Here is a 16203-nt window from a genome sequence, read left to right on the forward strand (position 1 = left end):
TATTCGCTCATAAATCAGACACAGTACTGCTAATTAAAAAAACATTTTTAAACCAGAAAAGCATTAAGGTGTACTTGGCTGAAAAAAGGTTGAGAACCACTGCACCAGGGAACACGAATACAGGCGCAACTGTAGAATGTGTGTGAAACTTCATAAATAACCATTTAAGTGCTCTGGACGCTAGGTGGCGCTGTGTGGTAACATCCCAGCACAGCGAGGCGTTTTCTACCTGAAAGAGTTCTTCCTTCTTTCATTTTGGACAGCAGCCACCCATCACATGGAAATTTCAGAGTATTTATGTGTTTAATCATCCCAGCAATCCAACTCCAACATGCGGTTTACTTAATGCTCCTCTGAGGACGGAACTTTCTGGCCTCCTTGTGTCAACTTTACTTTTCTATACTCCTCTTTTGGATATATTTGTTTTAATTACAAGGATATAATATACAATGAGTATGAGGCTCCTAGTATTTACTTGGTTATTTTCTTATCAATATGTATTTTCTTTTAATCTCTTCTAATATCCATTTCTATATGGGATACATTTTTATTGCAGCACATTGCAATTTGGCCCATTTGTTTGTTAGTGCATGTAATACAATTATATTCTAGCATCCCAGTGATCATAAGCCCATGCACTTTATTAAAAAAAACAGGATCCTTGTCGTCGGCGGTGACTGCAGCTGGAGGCCTGTCCCATAAACACGCGGACTTCAATAAGTTGAAGTGATTAAAAGCCTCCATCATTATTCTTTCACTCGTTAAGACGGGCTCTCGGATTTCAAGTGTCTCGTTTTACACTCCTGTGCCGACACATTCATCATGGGACTGGGCTGAAGTTTATTGCTCCCGCTAGAGGTGGATGCAAAAACAAAAAGTTGAGTGTGGGATGGACTCACAGGGCAACTAGCCCCAATGCGCTCTCTCAAGGGTGAGAGGGGGGAACAGAAAAAAAGAAAAAAGCGAGTCGGAGCACGAGTCTATAGCTCTCCTATGTTCATGTCTGACACATTTCAACAAACTTTCATCCACTGGAAACTCCGAGTTATCCCTCGGCGTGATGGGCGTACCTTCGTGTTTGTGCATCACAGAGGAGTAAGGTGAGGGACGGGGTCAGAGCCCCATAAATACTTGGTGCGGCGGAGGCTGTGGATGGACCCTGGAGGAGTAAATACAGCTGGAGGAAGTTTGCGCACTGGACACGAGCGGAGACTTCTCTGCACGCTGATCCCTCACTTGGAGAAGGGCTGAACAGAAAAAGAAAAAGAAGCCTCCTCAGTTACCATCGTGACAGTTGTGGTGCCTCTGTCTAATATGGGAAGTATATGATTCCTTATTGGCAGAGATAGCACTTATCTGTTTTGTCTCACGGAGTGCGATGTAGTTCAACTTCACGTGCCAAAGTGAACTGTGAGTCAAGATGACAGCGCGTACTCCTCTGAGCCGAGCCGTACTGGGACTGGCGTGGAGCTGCTTGAGCTTTCTGTCCTGCGCTCATTGCGGGTTAAGTGACAACCATGTGCACTCCAGTTTTATTTACAGGAGGTTGCGCAATCACGAACGCAGGGAGATCCAGAGAGAGATCCTCTCCATCCTGGGCTTGCCTCACCGTCCGAGGCCCTTCTCTCCCGGGAAGCAGGCGTCCTCCGCGCCGCTGTTCATGCTCGACCTGTACAACGCCATGACCGTGGAGGAGGAGGAGGAGGGGATGCCGCAGCTGGGCGCCGGGAAGAGCTTCAGTGCCAAGGCTCAAGGGCACTCCAGGAAAGCGTACTACAGCCCCCAGCATGCCGGGTACTCTCGCGTGGCACAGCCGTACCGAGCGGCCCCTCTGCTGGGCCACAGGCCCGCGCTCACCACAGCGCAAGACACCAACTTTCTCAATGATGCCGACATGGTGATGAGTTTTGTCAATTTAGGTAAGTGGCGTTAAAGGGGGATACTTTCGGACCAGGGGGCATGGGGTCGATGTTAATCGAAATTAGAATGAAGGCCATGTTTCGATAAACCCCAAAGTATTAAACAACTCCATCTCCAACTTCATCTTAATTCCCTCCAATGTAAAGGGGATGACTAGGTTGCTTATAATAAGGAAATGACCTAAAAGCTCTTTATCTGTGATGAAACACACAATATGTTTGACATTAAGTGCAACATGTGTCCAATGCACTGTAGGCAAGGAACTCAAATACTGCAGCATGAAGACAAAGAGTCGGTCTATATTCATTCTTAAAAATAATTATTGGCCGGATTGCTTTTGATATCAATACATTATGTCAAAACACATATGTTTTTTGACACATTGTATTGCTGAAATAACCTGTTGTCCTTCAAATAACGTTATATACATCTTTAAATTGTATAGTTCCTCTCACTGATATCAATGAGGCTTTTTGTATCTCTATCAAAATGAAAAGATGTACATTGAGTCATCAGTTCAATTGCTTAAGTCTACCGTTTAATATGTTGTATTTAACTGAATTAGACCCAACATTTTGACCTTTTGCCAATGTGTGCTGCTTTCTATTAAACAGCAGCTGATCTGTATAATGATTGTGTTTGTTCAGTAGCAGCGACCCTTGACCCAGCAGTTCAGAGCACCTTATCAGATGACTGTCTGACCTTGAGAAAATTGGTCTAAATTATTTCCTGTTGTTAAAAGGGGAGTGATATTGACCAATGCTTTTATTTCATAAGTTACTGTCACTAAGATAAAGCATTAGTCTAGTCATATATGTGTTATGTGTAACATGTATTGTTCTTTAATGAACATGAACATTTATTCCAAATTAAATACATGAAATACATGCAGAAAACTAAATAAACGATTATAAAATGTACCATTAAAAAAAATTCTGATGATATATGTAATTGGTATTGTAGTGTTAATAATTTAATTTACTTTATTATAGCGCAAAACATGCAAAAGTGAATTTGTGTAGAGTTGCTTGAAAGTATAATCCCTCACCTTGGCCTGAGCCATCTGTTTCCACTTACCACTATACAGGGCATGTACACTGTCAGCCATGAACGCTCTGCTCTCGTTCTGGGGACTGTCAGTGAAGTGTTCAATGGCCCTCTGTCTTTATTACAGTACACTCAAATATAGCTACTGACCTCAACTGTTTTAGAAACGTCTATGTGGCATTTCATGGAGTTTTAATATGCTTACAGGAACTATTTGAACTGTCAGTGTAAATAAGAAGTCAGCTATTGAAATCCATACAGTCCACACACATGAGCTCGTATGTAAGAGCAGTGAAGATGAAACACACCGAGAACGCTCACGGCTCGACTTTACCAAAGATTGAAGTCATTATTATTCACTCTGAATTTTAAACTTAAATGCCTTCAGTGGCAACTCTGCTTCAGATTAGTGCCTGTGGCTAATCTAATGGAACACGCTCAGTGGGTAAAAGTCAGACTTGACCTCTGACCTGTTTGTGCTAAGTAACCACAGGCATCCTCTCTCGATAAAATATCAGGGAAATGCACTGCATGGTATCACTACGGGTGTCAGAAAATCCACTGACCTCAGCCACATGTCACAATTCTGCTACAGGCAGGGGGGGGGAGAAAGTTAGTAACATCAAAGAATCTTTTGTCAGCATATTGATATTGTTGATACACTGAGACTCTTTGATTCTTAAAGTCATTGCATTGAGGGGCTTTATTATATATACAAATATTTAAAAAATAGATACAGCCTCTTGAAAATGTCCAGCTGCACATTTATTTCCATGCTACAAAATATAAAATAATGACGTTTTATTTTTTTATTTCAAAGAGCAAAATAACATCTTATGTTACTCATTATATTAGAAATACTTTGTTTTACGGTCTACGGGTCAATAAACACTCCGAGCACATTGTATGCAACCTACAGGAGGTCAGTGTGAGGTCAGAAATGAGGTCAGAGGAGACGCTGACACGACATTGAAGAATCCTGTCTTTCCTCTCACATGAGGAGCAGACGAAAGTGTCTTTAATTGAAATCAGCCTGTTTTTCTTAACTGACAGCCCATTCATCACGGCCAGAGAATGCAGTTCGGCACACAGTAGAGGGCCTGTCTGGGAACTGCTACCTGTATTCAGTTGACTGATTTAATGAACTGGAAAGTGCTTTTGTTGGTAGTCAAAATGTTTGGATTGGACCTGGAATGTGGAAGAAGATGTGATAAATTACTCTGTTTCTGTAAATTAAAGCTGGCATCATTTCTCTTTAGAGCAACGCATGCAGCGGTTCAGGAGTTGAAGTCATATTTTTTTATTCGTGTGAGCTTTGCTGCTATTAAAAATGAAACTCATCACAAACTATTTTATTTCCCAGTGGAGAAAGATAAAGATTTTTCGCACCAACGAAGACACTACAAGGAATTCCGTTTTGATCTGACTCAGATCCCGGAAGGAGAGACGGTGACTGCTGCAGAGTTTCGGATCTATAAGGACCGCAGTCATGCCCGCTATGACAATGTTACTCTGAAGGTCACCATATATCAAGTCATCAAGGAATATCAAAACAAGTAAGTACCTGATCACTCAAAACCAAACATTAAAAGCAGTGGTGGATAGTAACTAAGTAGATTTGCTCAAGTTCTGTACTTAAGGACACTATTGTGGTGTACTTGCTTTTTGCATATTTCCCTTTTCTGTTAAACTACAAACATTTCCAAGACAGGTTTTGTATTGTTAATAGAAGTTTTTGATATTTTACTTGCAAAACCAGCTTACAAAATGCGATGCATAATTACAGAAGAAACTGCCGACAATATAAAAAGAAGTTAAATTATCTCTACCTCTACCAGGTAAAACATTAAAATGCTGCTTTCTAATCTGACATTTCTGTCCAGCAGCACTCTAAAGGGACCCAAAGAGTAGTTCCACCCCATGCAGTTATCTTATTTCACAGTTAAAAGGCAAACAGCTCGTGTCTCGCACAGTTCAACCCTTCCAGTCGCTCAGAACGCCCTTTTATCTCCAACTCTGTTCTCCTTCATTCGCACCATGTCTGCCTTACAAATATAGTTCTCGGATAAAGAGAAGTCCATTAGCAAGTTGGCCACTTACGAAGCTTGGAAGGTCCATCAGTTATCACTTGTCTTGTGTTGCCTGCCAAGCTGGCCGGGTCCCAGTTGAAACCATGAGGGCCCACAATAGGGGGGAAGGGGCTCCCGCGGGTGCTACTGTGGTCACTGTTATGCCCACCACCTGCCTGTCTTAACAATATTCCGGAAGTTTAAGCCATGACATAGCTGAATACACAAGGGTGTACTTAAAAGTGGGCCCACATTTGCTTGCCAAAAATGTGTGTGGGTGATTGAAGGGGAGATATGGGCCTCCTGGGCTTTGAAAAGGTCCAAGTCAATGGACTCTGCCATCTTAAAGCGAAAGAGTGCTCAGTCTAAGTTTTCACAAGCGCTTTAATGGGGAATCGTATGTTTGAGTTAGTGTTCACCAAGAAGAACAACTATTTCCCAGTGCAAGAGACAATATTGGATTTTTCATTTTAAAACAACCACTTTGCTCAAGTTATTCCTCATCTTAGAAAACCTCAAAGAAATAATATAATATGAGCACAATTAGTTTGTACGCTTCTTTTTTTCTTTCAACACAAATGTACCACAGCTAATGGGTTTAAGTTGGTTAGAGAAATATATCTACAAATTCCACTTTTACAGTGACGTAAGTGTGGTTAAGTTAGCCGTTAGTTAGTTGGTTTAAGTATATAATTAATACCCCTTTGTCTGGGAATCGTAAAGGTTTGAGATACTGACTTTGAGGTCTGAATGAATGTGTTTCCTTGCCCTTAAAACATTTGCAGAGGTCGTTTTTGTTGATGTGAAACTTAAAGGCTTCAGATCCATTGTTACTTGCAAAAAGACTTTTCTTTACTGTCGTGGTTGGCTCTTTGCTAAATGTTTTGGTACTTTATTGCCACTGTCGACCAGTGAAACCAGCGTCCTAGAGCACATGGACAGAGCAAAACGAGGACCTCTAAAAGGAGCATATTGCTTCATATATCTACAATACTAGTGGTCAAAAACTCAACAGGGTACCTTTAAAGTCAGACAACTCTGCACCACCCTGACCTCCTCTCACTCCACTATCTCAACGTCACACTACGTTCCGCACTGCAACTGAACTTTGCTAACTAAACATAAATTGCTAATGGAGAAAAGTGGCAGATGAACATAATTTGCAGGAGACCAACTTGTCGGGAAAAAAAAGAGTATCCATTTACGTAGAACAGTACATCCAGTAAGCACAGATGCAGGGGCAGGATAAGCATTTTCCTCTTGAATATGGCTCTGGGAATTGTGAATTCTTAACTACACAAACTAAATTATCACAGGATATGAGCTTAATACTGTACGTTTCAAAGAGGAAGTTCACCCATATGTCAATCATAACGACTGACCTGATGTGGAATTCAACATGAGGTTTGAGTTTTATTACACCTGTAATAAACATATGGATAATTCTTGAACTATTCTTTGAAAAGCTCCATGTAACCACAAAAACTAAACAGCCGCTGCCTTATCCGATCTGCCACTTGAAAGGAATCCAATGCAAATTACTAAGCGGGGCTTTTTTAACTTTGGGTTGAATGATGCCTTGTGTTAAAAATACATAAGGGCAGATATACATAATTCATAACTCCTGAAATATTTTGCCCGGTCAAATTGCTGACATGTTGGCAGACTTTAAACCACACAACCCTGCAGTGTATTACAAGCCACTGCATCTTCAACAATACACTGCATTCCTTTGAGCTCAGTACAAAAGGCACAGAAACAGCACCAAATGACTCTTACGCACCAAGTCACAATGTTTCAATAATGAATGCGTTTTTAGAAGAAGAGTGTTGGTTTCAAAACGATGAAGAAAACTACAATAAAACTGTAATAAAAACCACTCCGATGTTTGGCCTCTGCTTCAGAGTTTGGGCTGGAGCATCCATTCGTCATCAGTCAGTGATACCTCATTTAGTTGGCCCGCTCTACCTGATAACAACAACCTCTTGACTTAGACCCAGTTTTATGTGCCCCCAACAGGATGGTCATATGATTTCCTTTTTGTGTGCCATTAAAGCGATGCAACATTAAGGCGCTTAGGTTTTTATTTGTTCTAGACTGTAGCAGCACTGAGGTTTTTATCATTTGTTTAAAAAGCAGCGGTAAAGTGGCCACGTCTATTTGACTGGAACCTCTCCGAAATATAAGTGTAACAATCTTGAAATTAAAACATCTCCACAGACTGAAAATTAAATACATTTTCAATGAAGTGTGTTGTTTTTTGTTGTACACAGCAGTTGCAGCTTGCATGTGTGTATTGGTTGTTTGATCCCTTTAACTGCGGCTTATTTAACACAGATGTCCGTCTCGTTGTTTTCTCTTCTCTTCAGCGATGCAGAGACGTTCTTGCTCGACTCCAAAAAGGTCCAGGCATCCGATGGAGGCTGGTTAGTGTTCGACATTACGACCACCAGTAACCACTGGGTGATGAACCCACAGCAGAACTTAGGGCTGCAGCTCTGTGTGGAGACTGCAGATGGCAAGTGAAGTTCAGTTTTTCTTTCTTCGTATCTATTTACTTGTAACTTTTGGGATATAGAGAAGGTCAGTGAGTTCAGAAAGTTCAAAGGTAAGTCTACATTGACCTTCGAAAAAACAGGATTTGTATATTTGACAATATGTGGATTATTTTATATTTACCACGAATAAATAGCACAAAACAGATCAATGGCTTGACCAAATGTTTTCCAAGACACAAGGCTAACCTTGAACGCAGTCATAAACATGATGCACAATCCCATTTCCTTTAGTTTTGTATTGAACTTTATGTTTACCTTCTGTTTGTTAAAGGTCGAAGTATCAACATCAAATCTGCTGGAATCATTGGGAGGAACGGGCCCCAGTCCAAACAGCCTTTCCTGGTTGCTTTCTTCAAGGCCAGTGGGGTGTTGCTTCGCTCTGTCAGAGCTGCTGGCGGTAAAAAAAAGAACCACAATCGCAATAAATCCACTAATCAACAAGAAGCATCTAGGACACCAAAAACTGGAGGTATGTGCACTTTTACGATGTTGTTAAGATCCTACGATAGTTCACGAGTACGTCTTTTATCCTACACACATCTGATCACTTGATTAGATTGCAATGACGTCCTTTGGCCTTGACTTGGCCCACTTTATATCAGACTGTCGATCTATTTGTCAGACTGGCCGACTTAATTTCCTGCAGCAAGACATCTTTACATTTACTGGCCAGACTGCACACTGATGAGGGAAAGAAAACTCATATTTTATTTCAAATGTATCACAAGAATGTAGCCCAACTGTGGGATGATATTGTGTACTTCCAAAAGTCTGTATTTATGGACAGCATATATCCCAGTGCATTTGTTCAATGCCACTGTTGTAAGACATAGACCAATTTACTTTGTGTTCATTATTATTATCCTTTTCTTTGTATTCCTTTTATCAGATTACAACACAAGTGAACAGAAGCAAGCCTGCAAGAAGCATGAACTTTACGTCAGTTTTCGAGATTTGGGCTGGCAGGTAAGACAAAAAGTATTTCACATCACAAAACATGAATTTGACAAGAACAAATGACAGTAACACAATGAGCAATGTCTTTTGATTGAGATTATAAAGTGTCCTCAATAAAGAAAGCTTGTTCTTTTTTGTCAAGGATTGGATCATCGCCCCTGAGGGCTACGCTGCCTTTTACTGTGATGGGGAATGCTCTTTCCCACTCAACGCACACATGAATGCAACAAATCATGCAATTGTGCAAACGCTGGTAAGTATTCTTTAGAGTACATTCGATATGCAGAAAGCAATAAAAGTCCCGTTATAAGCTCCCATAATGTTCTCAGCAGTTATAATTCATTTGTAACTCACTGCCTTGTTTTAACCTACTTCATGCTCTCATTTATAGGTCCATTTAATGTTTCCTGACAACGTGCCAAAGCCATGCTGCGCCCCGACCAAGCTCAACGCAATATCAGTGCTTTACTTTGATGACAGCTCAAACGTCATCCTCAAGAAATACAGAAATATGGTAGTTAGGTCTTGTGGTTGCCATTAGTGACCTAGCTAACTTTCATTTTATATTTATGTGATCTGGTATGGGAATCGCTGGAAAACACATCTATTGCAGGTGTGATGTGATGTACAGTATTATGTATATAAAGTTGTATTACCTAATTTATTTTCTTTTTTTCTAAAATAGCACTGAATATTGTGATATTTAAATGATTAGGACAAAATGTTGATTTTACTATACGTCAGTTCTCAGTTACCTTTTGTGTCCATTGGCATATACTCCCTCTTAGCTACATCTTTATGATAACTTTCATGAGTTAACTATTCACTGGAGTCATCATAATGTAAAAGGTCGCCTCCCCTTCTGCTTCCTTTTCTCTTTTTACAATAAGTTTGTGCTGTCAATACCCACTGAGCTAAAATTATACATGGAGTCATGTAAAATGTCAATGTTAAATTAGTCTTAGTTTTATTATGGATCCACTATTATTATGACAGAATAATGTAGCATTACAAGTGAAATAAATAAACAACAGAGCCAAAAGATGATGCAATTAGCACTCACATCACAACTTCAACAGGCTGTTGGAAATATTGTAAATCAAATTGGATGATGAGAGAGTGATCTCTAATGTGAACCAAACTGCCCAGAGCTATTTTCAAGCCACCACTGTCTTTCAGCACTGATACTGTTTCGCCTTTTCCAAGCCAGATTTTTTTGTTTTTTATAAAAGAGTGTTCACAGACGGAGATTATGTCAGTCTGGAATGAAACACTCATATTGTTGAGTGGTTCACTTATGAATGCTTTGCAATTTGTCATTTTTTAAAACAATGGTTATGTTAATATCTTTTATAAACACTGTTTCTTCTCATTCTTCTGTGGGCAGGCTGCAAATGTATTTGCGCCACTCTAATTCTATCTTATGTTTGGGGAAAGTATATCTTCCTGTAGAGTGCTGTGTATTTTAATAAATGTACCACTTGAAAACTCTCCTCTTTTGCTTTGCCTTTACTTGACCTCACAGCTTTTCTTGCTCCATACATCACCCGCAACTATCTGCAGTTATGCATTTAATCTTGGGGCTCCAGCTGCAAGTCCTCCAGCCTTTTGAAATTCAAGTTGTCTTTTTGCAGTTCTGTTTGGAGTCGTGCGGATGTTTTACACACTGGTGCCAGACTACCGTCTCAGATTTAAAAATGTTTGACAAGAATGATATAAACTAGGGGTCCACCCCCGAGGCCTGTTGACATGCTCTTGAGGAATGGCTTTGCTGCTGATGCAGTGCTGAGACCTAGACAGACCAAAAAGGGTGCTTATCATGAGGCTGCAAGCAGAGGGAGGAATATCATTTTATAAATAATCCTTTCCTGATTATAGGTAAATATACCATCCATCACATGAGTTGTGTAATTTGTATGGCCTGCATTCTGTATCATATTATGGATGGTGCCATCTCCTCAGAGCTAAGATTCACCATGGTAACAAAGGGGTGACCATAAACTAAAATGAGTGTTGCTGCACTCCCTCATTCAGGATAAGCAGAGTTTCCCAAAATGTGCGAGCAAACGAGTTATTTCCAGAGAAGCCCTCTGGTTACACAAGGACTTTCAATGGTCTTGGAAATCAATGGATTAGGTTAAGGATTAATAATTATTTACACAACTGTGTTGACCTTAACTGAACACAGGATATGTACTGTTGCACTTTTTCTCCCTCCCACTTCTAAAACATTTTTTTTTCTCTGACATGGCAGAACATTGAGTGACTGTATTTCACTTAATTAAAAGCAGTGGCTGGCCTGCCCAGATGTTATGTGGGCTCCATCTAAAAGGAGTGTTGACATTCAGTGAATAGAAGAGGCCACCTGCTAACTTAACTCCTGGCTTGAGGGGTGATTTGCATTCCTGCGGCCTGTTGCCTGGCATGATCACTCCTAGCACTTCACAATCCCGTCTACTGTTTAACATTATGGATTCTTTCCAATATAGCTATATTTCTTCCTTTTCTGTTACGCAGGAGCCACTATGAATAAGCTCCTATTTAAGTTCTCGAAAACTACACAGCCCTCTCGAGAGCGACCGCCCGACCACATGAAAGGAAAGGGTAACAATTGCCATACTTAGGGCAGATAAATATAGTGGCCCCTTCTCCTTCGGGACCCACGTGGTCAAAAAACAGGCTCCAGTGTGTCAAAAGTGCCTTGACATTCATTAGATCAGCACTTCCATTTCTGAAACATGCTGGAAAAAGGTCACAACCCATCACAGTTTATGTGAAAGGATTATTGTGAATTATTCATTAATCATGCCCTTGGGCTTATAGTACATGTCAAAACATACTGTCGGCTTTACATAAACACATAATATCAGGATGTGTTTCCAGTGCTGATATTCCACCACAAACGTGTTTATTCTCATTGGCTGATTAAGAAAACAGACACGTCCACATGTGGGCTGTGAAGAACATGTTCTTTTGTGCGGAAAATGTGGGATATTCAGTGAGGAGAGTTCATGCTGAAGCTCTTAGCAGGCCGAGGCCAATGCTTGATGATTTCGGTCCTTTAAAAAAAAATCTAATCCAAACCATCACAAGCAGGAAATATGTTGACACATACGACAAAACAAAAGGCTGAAGTAACAAGCCGCCCATCTTGTCAGACCACCGACAGTGGAGTTCGTGCTGCAGGCTTCTCAGAGATGTCCTCGCAGACCACATCACAAGAGATATGTTGTCGTCTGTTTTCTTTATCCAATAATGATTCAAGTCCACTTTTAGAAGAAGGATGCCTTCAATCTAGTTGTTAAATAAGTAACTGAAGATAATTCCAAGTTTCCTGTTCTACGTAAATGAATGCAAAGCATGCAATGAATTTTTTTTTTTTATATTGAAAGGAAAAAGTATGTTTTACTTATTATGTTTAGGCAACCAAAAATAAAAACTGTAAAACTGTAATTGAATAAAAATCAAATGTCGGTAGTCCATGGAAGATTTAACATAAACATATTCCTAAACTGTGAAACTAAACATTTGCTCACAGTGTTAACGCCGGTTGCTGTCAAGGCACACTTTTAGTTAAATGTTATCTTAGCGAGTCGACTGTCATTAATTTGCTCAATTAGAGGCACAGTCGTCTTTAAAGCTTGTAAGATGATTGACATGATGCTTATTTTTTAAATCGCATTTTAATAAATCTAATACAAGTACAAAACATAACAGTTATTGTTCATTTGGTTTAGTCATTCTATGTTTCACAGATGTATACCCTTAGAGGAATTTTTCTTTCTGAGGCTCAACGTTTATTTTGAAAGTGTCACCTTTTAGTCCGTGCACAAGGGAAGTGAAATTGTAGCTAATAAAAATGTTGTGCAGTTTACCAAATTCATCCCCCACATATGGTTCTCCTTATTTGTATTCAGTGGGTGGGCTATGACTTCCATACAGCTCAATCAGTGACTCTTGGAGAGGGAGACCATATGGGTCGCATTTTTACACGCTGTTCGGTATGACAAGGCTGCAGCGAGGAATGTGTCCCGACAAAAGGCAACGCACACACACCGTGATGATTGCTTATTATTCACATATGCACATTAGCTTCCCGAGCCAGAGAAGAGAGGGTTTGGGGCTCTCGGCATTACAACGGCCTGTTTGAGAAGTCAACTCTCACTTTCTCTTAGCACTACAGGTACCTGGCACCTGGGCATTTAAATCATTTCTATAATTTAAAATATTGTATCATTTGGTTGTATTTCACACATGTAATACGTCTTAGTTTCATCATTAAATATCGTTGTGCAGTGCTGTGCTGAGGTGATTTTATAAATACACCATCATGAATTCAAACCATCTGTTTACATTACACAACTCTATAAAACATATTTATACACAGTTGCTCTTAAAGTGAGTCTAAGTTGGACTTGTTTTTCTATTGCTTGCAGCATTTATTACATATATTTTCCATGAGAATGGAGTAGCATGTGTGTTTAAAGATTAATTTGGGACTCAGTAGAAATAAAATCTTCTGACATTATATGCTAACAATGTCTGTGCTCTTCTTTTTGTGCAGCTTAGTTATGTCCTCCTGTCACCCATCTATCGTCGGTTATGTCAAAGATCACATCAAATGAAAAAAAATGGTTTAAAGGAAAAATACAAACCAAAGCAGATGTGCAGGATATGAACCTGTTTCTGTGGCCAAGGATGTCTCTATCCTGGACTAATCATGCTGATTTACTGTATCACCAAGCATACAAAACCCATGTTTAAAAGGCTGCCGAACAGGGTACATCAGTAGAACCTCAGCCTATCTGGACACAATTATGAACTAAGAAAATAATAAAGAACAAATGCACGACACAAACAAGCACAATTCTCTCGATAAAAGTTAAACCGTTTCTATAAAAACCTGCTGCTCTGTTGTTTTCAACAGTGATCAGTGAAAGCACTTGAAAAAAGTATTTCAATTAAAGGCACTGACTGTGTGTTAATCAATCATGAGACACTTCAAGATATCTGGTATTCATACTGTAGCTTGGAGGTTATAGTTGGCTGAGCACTATGTCTTAGTAACATCTCCAGCTGATTTCAGAAAGACAATGACAACTCTTTTAATTAGTTCAATAAACTGCTTGATTCAATAGCTCTTGCCAGGTAATAAAACAACGTCTAACATGATGCATTTCCATTCTTCAATGCAATATTTGGCAATATCTAAAATGAGGTCTGAAAACAAGTTGTTGGTATCTGTATTGAAACTATTGACTCGTAATAAAACAATGATCCTCGGCCTTCGACAAAGATGCTTGTGACTTTACCAAGTTCAACTTTCCTGTTATCGTCTTGCACCACCATAAGAATATGAACTAAACATGTTACCGGACCAATTTAGAGAGCAAATAGAGATGTCAACAGCCAACACATAACCCAGTGCATGTGCATTCTGTCTGTTGTAAATTCTGCTGTGAAATTCAATTTCTCCCACCAAGGATTGTGATTAACTGAAGGAAATCTGTATACTTTATGGTCCAGTCGGGGCAGTAATCCAGGCATGAAGCCCTCTGCGGTACAATATAAAAATCTGCCCAATAAATATCTGGCTCCTTAGAAACATCCGCTTGAATGTCTCTGTGACAAAGTGGGGTTAACTAGAGCGTGCTGAAGAAAAAAGTGAAGCCTGTATAGCCAAATGAATGAATGACATGGTTATATTACAGCCAACTGATTATTAACTGGTGAGAAGTTTTTTCTGCTCCCACTTCTTGTTATATATAATATCCATAATTCTCAACAGGCGGATGCCTCGGCTACATGTACAGAGTCAGGCATATTGCATTTCATCCATCGATGCTCAACAGTCTTGATCATATGTGGACACAACGCACAGGTCAGTGGCTTTTGTGACTGAAAGCCACAGGACGCTCTGTGGTGTGATTACTGTGAGGATAATCTTTAACACACATGCTGTCTCCAAGGAGAACTGTGGAAAGTTGGCTCAGAGCGGCCAGCCTTCCTGAAGAAACTGTAAGGTAGGCGGCTATATTTAACAGGGCTTTACATTTTGTTTTAAAAAAAAAGTGTTTGTGGTCATTTTTTTCCTCTTGGTATATAGTTGAATATATATGGAAATGAGAAAGGGTGGTGATGCCTTTCCTTCCAGGGTCAAACTTATTTATAAACATTCATTCTGTTCTCCTTTGTACAGAAAGTCTTAACATGATTCAGTTTCAAACACACACCAATAAGTGGTCTATTTTTATAGGACTGGGTGTAATTATTCTAACTATACATCCAACAAACCCTTCCATCTTCTCTGGGAAGAAAGACTTTGTCATCATGATTATTGTTTTCAGGGTGATGATCATGGGCTATAGCTCAGCATCAGGACTCTCTTGTTGTTACAGTTCAGTTAAACCCATGATGGAGAAATTGAAGACGGGTGGAGGATGAAAATTGATTTAATCTGGATCCTGTTTTCTTTCACCCACTTTGTTTTCAGTATATCTGAGAGATTAAAGCTCTTTCAAACCCCGCCGAAACTGCACTTTATAAAGTACGGTTATTCACATCTGTTTCTTTCTTAGTGCAAAAAAAGAAAATCGCCTCTTTATTTCAAACGCAACTCTTCTCAGTTCAGAAGCACGTTGTGACATTTCCACCGTTTGATTTTTATCTAATATTGTCAGGCATTCATCATGTGCTTGGTTTTCCAAATCCTCATGTGTAAAATATATTGTTCTCAGGAGGCAGCTTAAAGTCGAGTACCGAGACATCCCTTTTCCTGCCGAGGCGTATCTGTTTGGCTAATCTACGCAAACGCAAAGACTAGTGTACCTCTGCAGAGTTTACCTATAGTCGGAAACAGCTTCAAGTTTGTGCAGCTGTTCTATTAGTTAGCCTGATAATGACACTAAACGACCATTTTGTTTCACTTCATTTCAAGTAACTATTCTTCTGTTTCTCGGAAAGAACTGGAACATGTGAGCCGGGAGGTCTGGAACTCTGATAATGTGTTAATGCCGTTGTGATACAAATGTCCTCCGTTCAAGTTGATCGACAAATGCCAAACTTTGAATATTTCTTTAAAATCCACACAAAAAATGCTATTTTCCCTTTCTTACAGATGGAAGACGACCTATTCGATAGTCATATAATTTTTTTGTAAGATGTTAAATCTTCCTCTACTGAGGTACATACCATCTCAGACTTTAAAGTTTCCACTCACCTGTATTACATTGACTCCTACAAGCAGGAAAGCCCCTGAAGGCCTGAAAGTGACCTTCTGCAGCTGGTATTTGTCAAGATAAACCGTAGCGGCCGAGTTTCCTTGAAAGTATGAATGTTAAAAGGCCAGTTAGGGTTAATTGGTTGATGCAGTTATCATTGATTGAATAAGAGTTATTGAGAAAGCAACTTTTTTTGAGAATAAACATCAAATACAAATGATGAATGGCATTTGTTACGAGAATAACAACAATTGTTGTTGTTGTTGTTGTACATTATATCTTGTTCCCCAACATATTCCTTTTAAAGTTTCAGCATATAGATAGCCAACACTGCAATTAGATAGATCACTTATTATAGAAAGAATTTGCACTAACTAAGCGCTTCTGCAAAATCGCAGCTTTTTATGATTTGCGGGCTCAGATTCTCAGACA

At 39.6% G+C, this 16203-nt stretch overlaps 1 protein-coding gene across 1 annotated transcript; it reads left to right on the forward strand.

The window, feature by feature from the left end:
* The first annotated feature begins 1027 nt into the window (after nucleotides 1-1027).
* bmp5 (bone morphogenetic protein 5) lies at nucleotides 1028-10044 on the forward strand. Its single transcript, XM_056435949.1, has 7 exons — nucleotides 1028-1919; nucleotides 4331-4523; nucleotides 7406-7554; nucleotides 7866-8063; nucleotides 8484-8560; nucleotides 8694-8804; nucleotides 8943-10044. Exons 1-7 carry the CDS (start codon nucleotides 1421-1423, stop codon nucleotides 9090-9092), a joined length of 1377 nt encoding a protein of 458 aa, XP_056291924.1. The 5' UTR covers nucleotides 1028-1420; the 3' UTR covers nucleotides 9093-10044.
* Nucleotides 10045-16203: the final 6159 nt, after the last annotated feature.

The sequence above is a fragment of the Pseudoliparis swirei genome, chromosome 17 (assembly GCF_029220125.1).
Source record: "Pseudoliparis swirei isolate HS2019 ecotype Mariana Trench chromosome 17, NWPU_hadal_v1, whole genome shotgun sequence".
In the NCBI taxonomy this organism is placed as follows: Eukaryota; Metazoa; Chordata; class Actinopteri; order Perciformes; family Liparidae; genus Pseudoliparis; species Pseudoliparis swirei.

Excerpts from the sequence above, each read along its gene's own strand:
- bmp5 (XM_056435949.1), top strand. The coding sequence starts at position 1,421 with ATGACAGCGCGTACTCCTCTGAGCCGAGCCGTACTGGGACTGGCGTGG. Across the intron at positions 7,555-7,865 it reads CTGTGTGGAGACTGCAGATG|GTCGAAGTATCAACATCAAA; the intron begins GCAAGTGAAGTT and ends TGTTTGTTAAAG. Across the intron at positions 8,805-8,942 it reads ATGCAATTGTGCAAACGCTG|GTCCATTTAATGTTTCCTGA; the intron begins GTAAGTATTCTT and ends TCTCATTTATAG.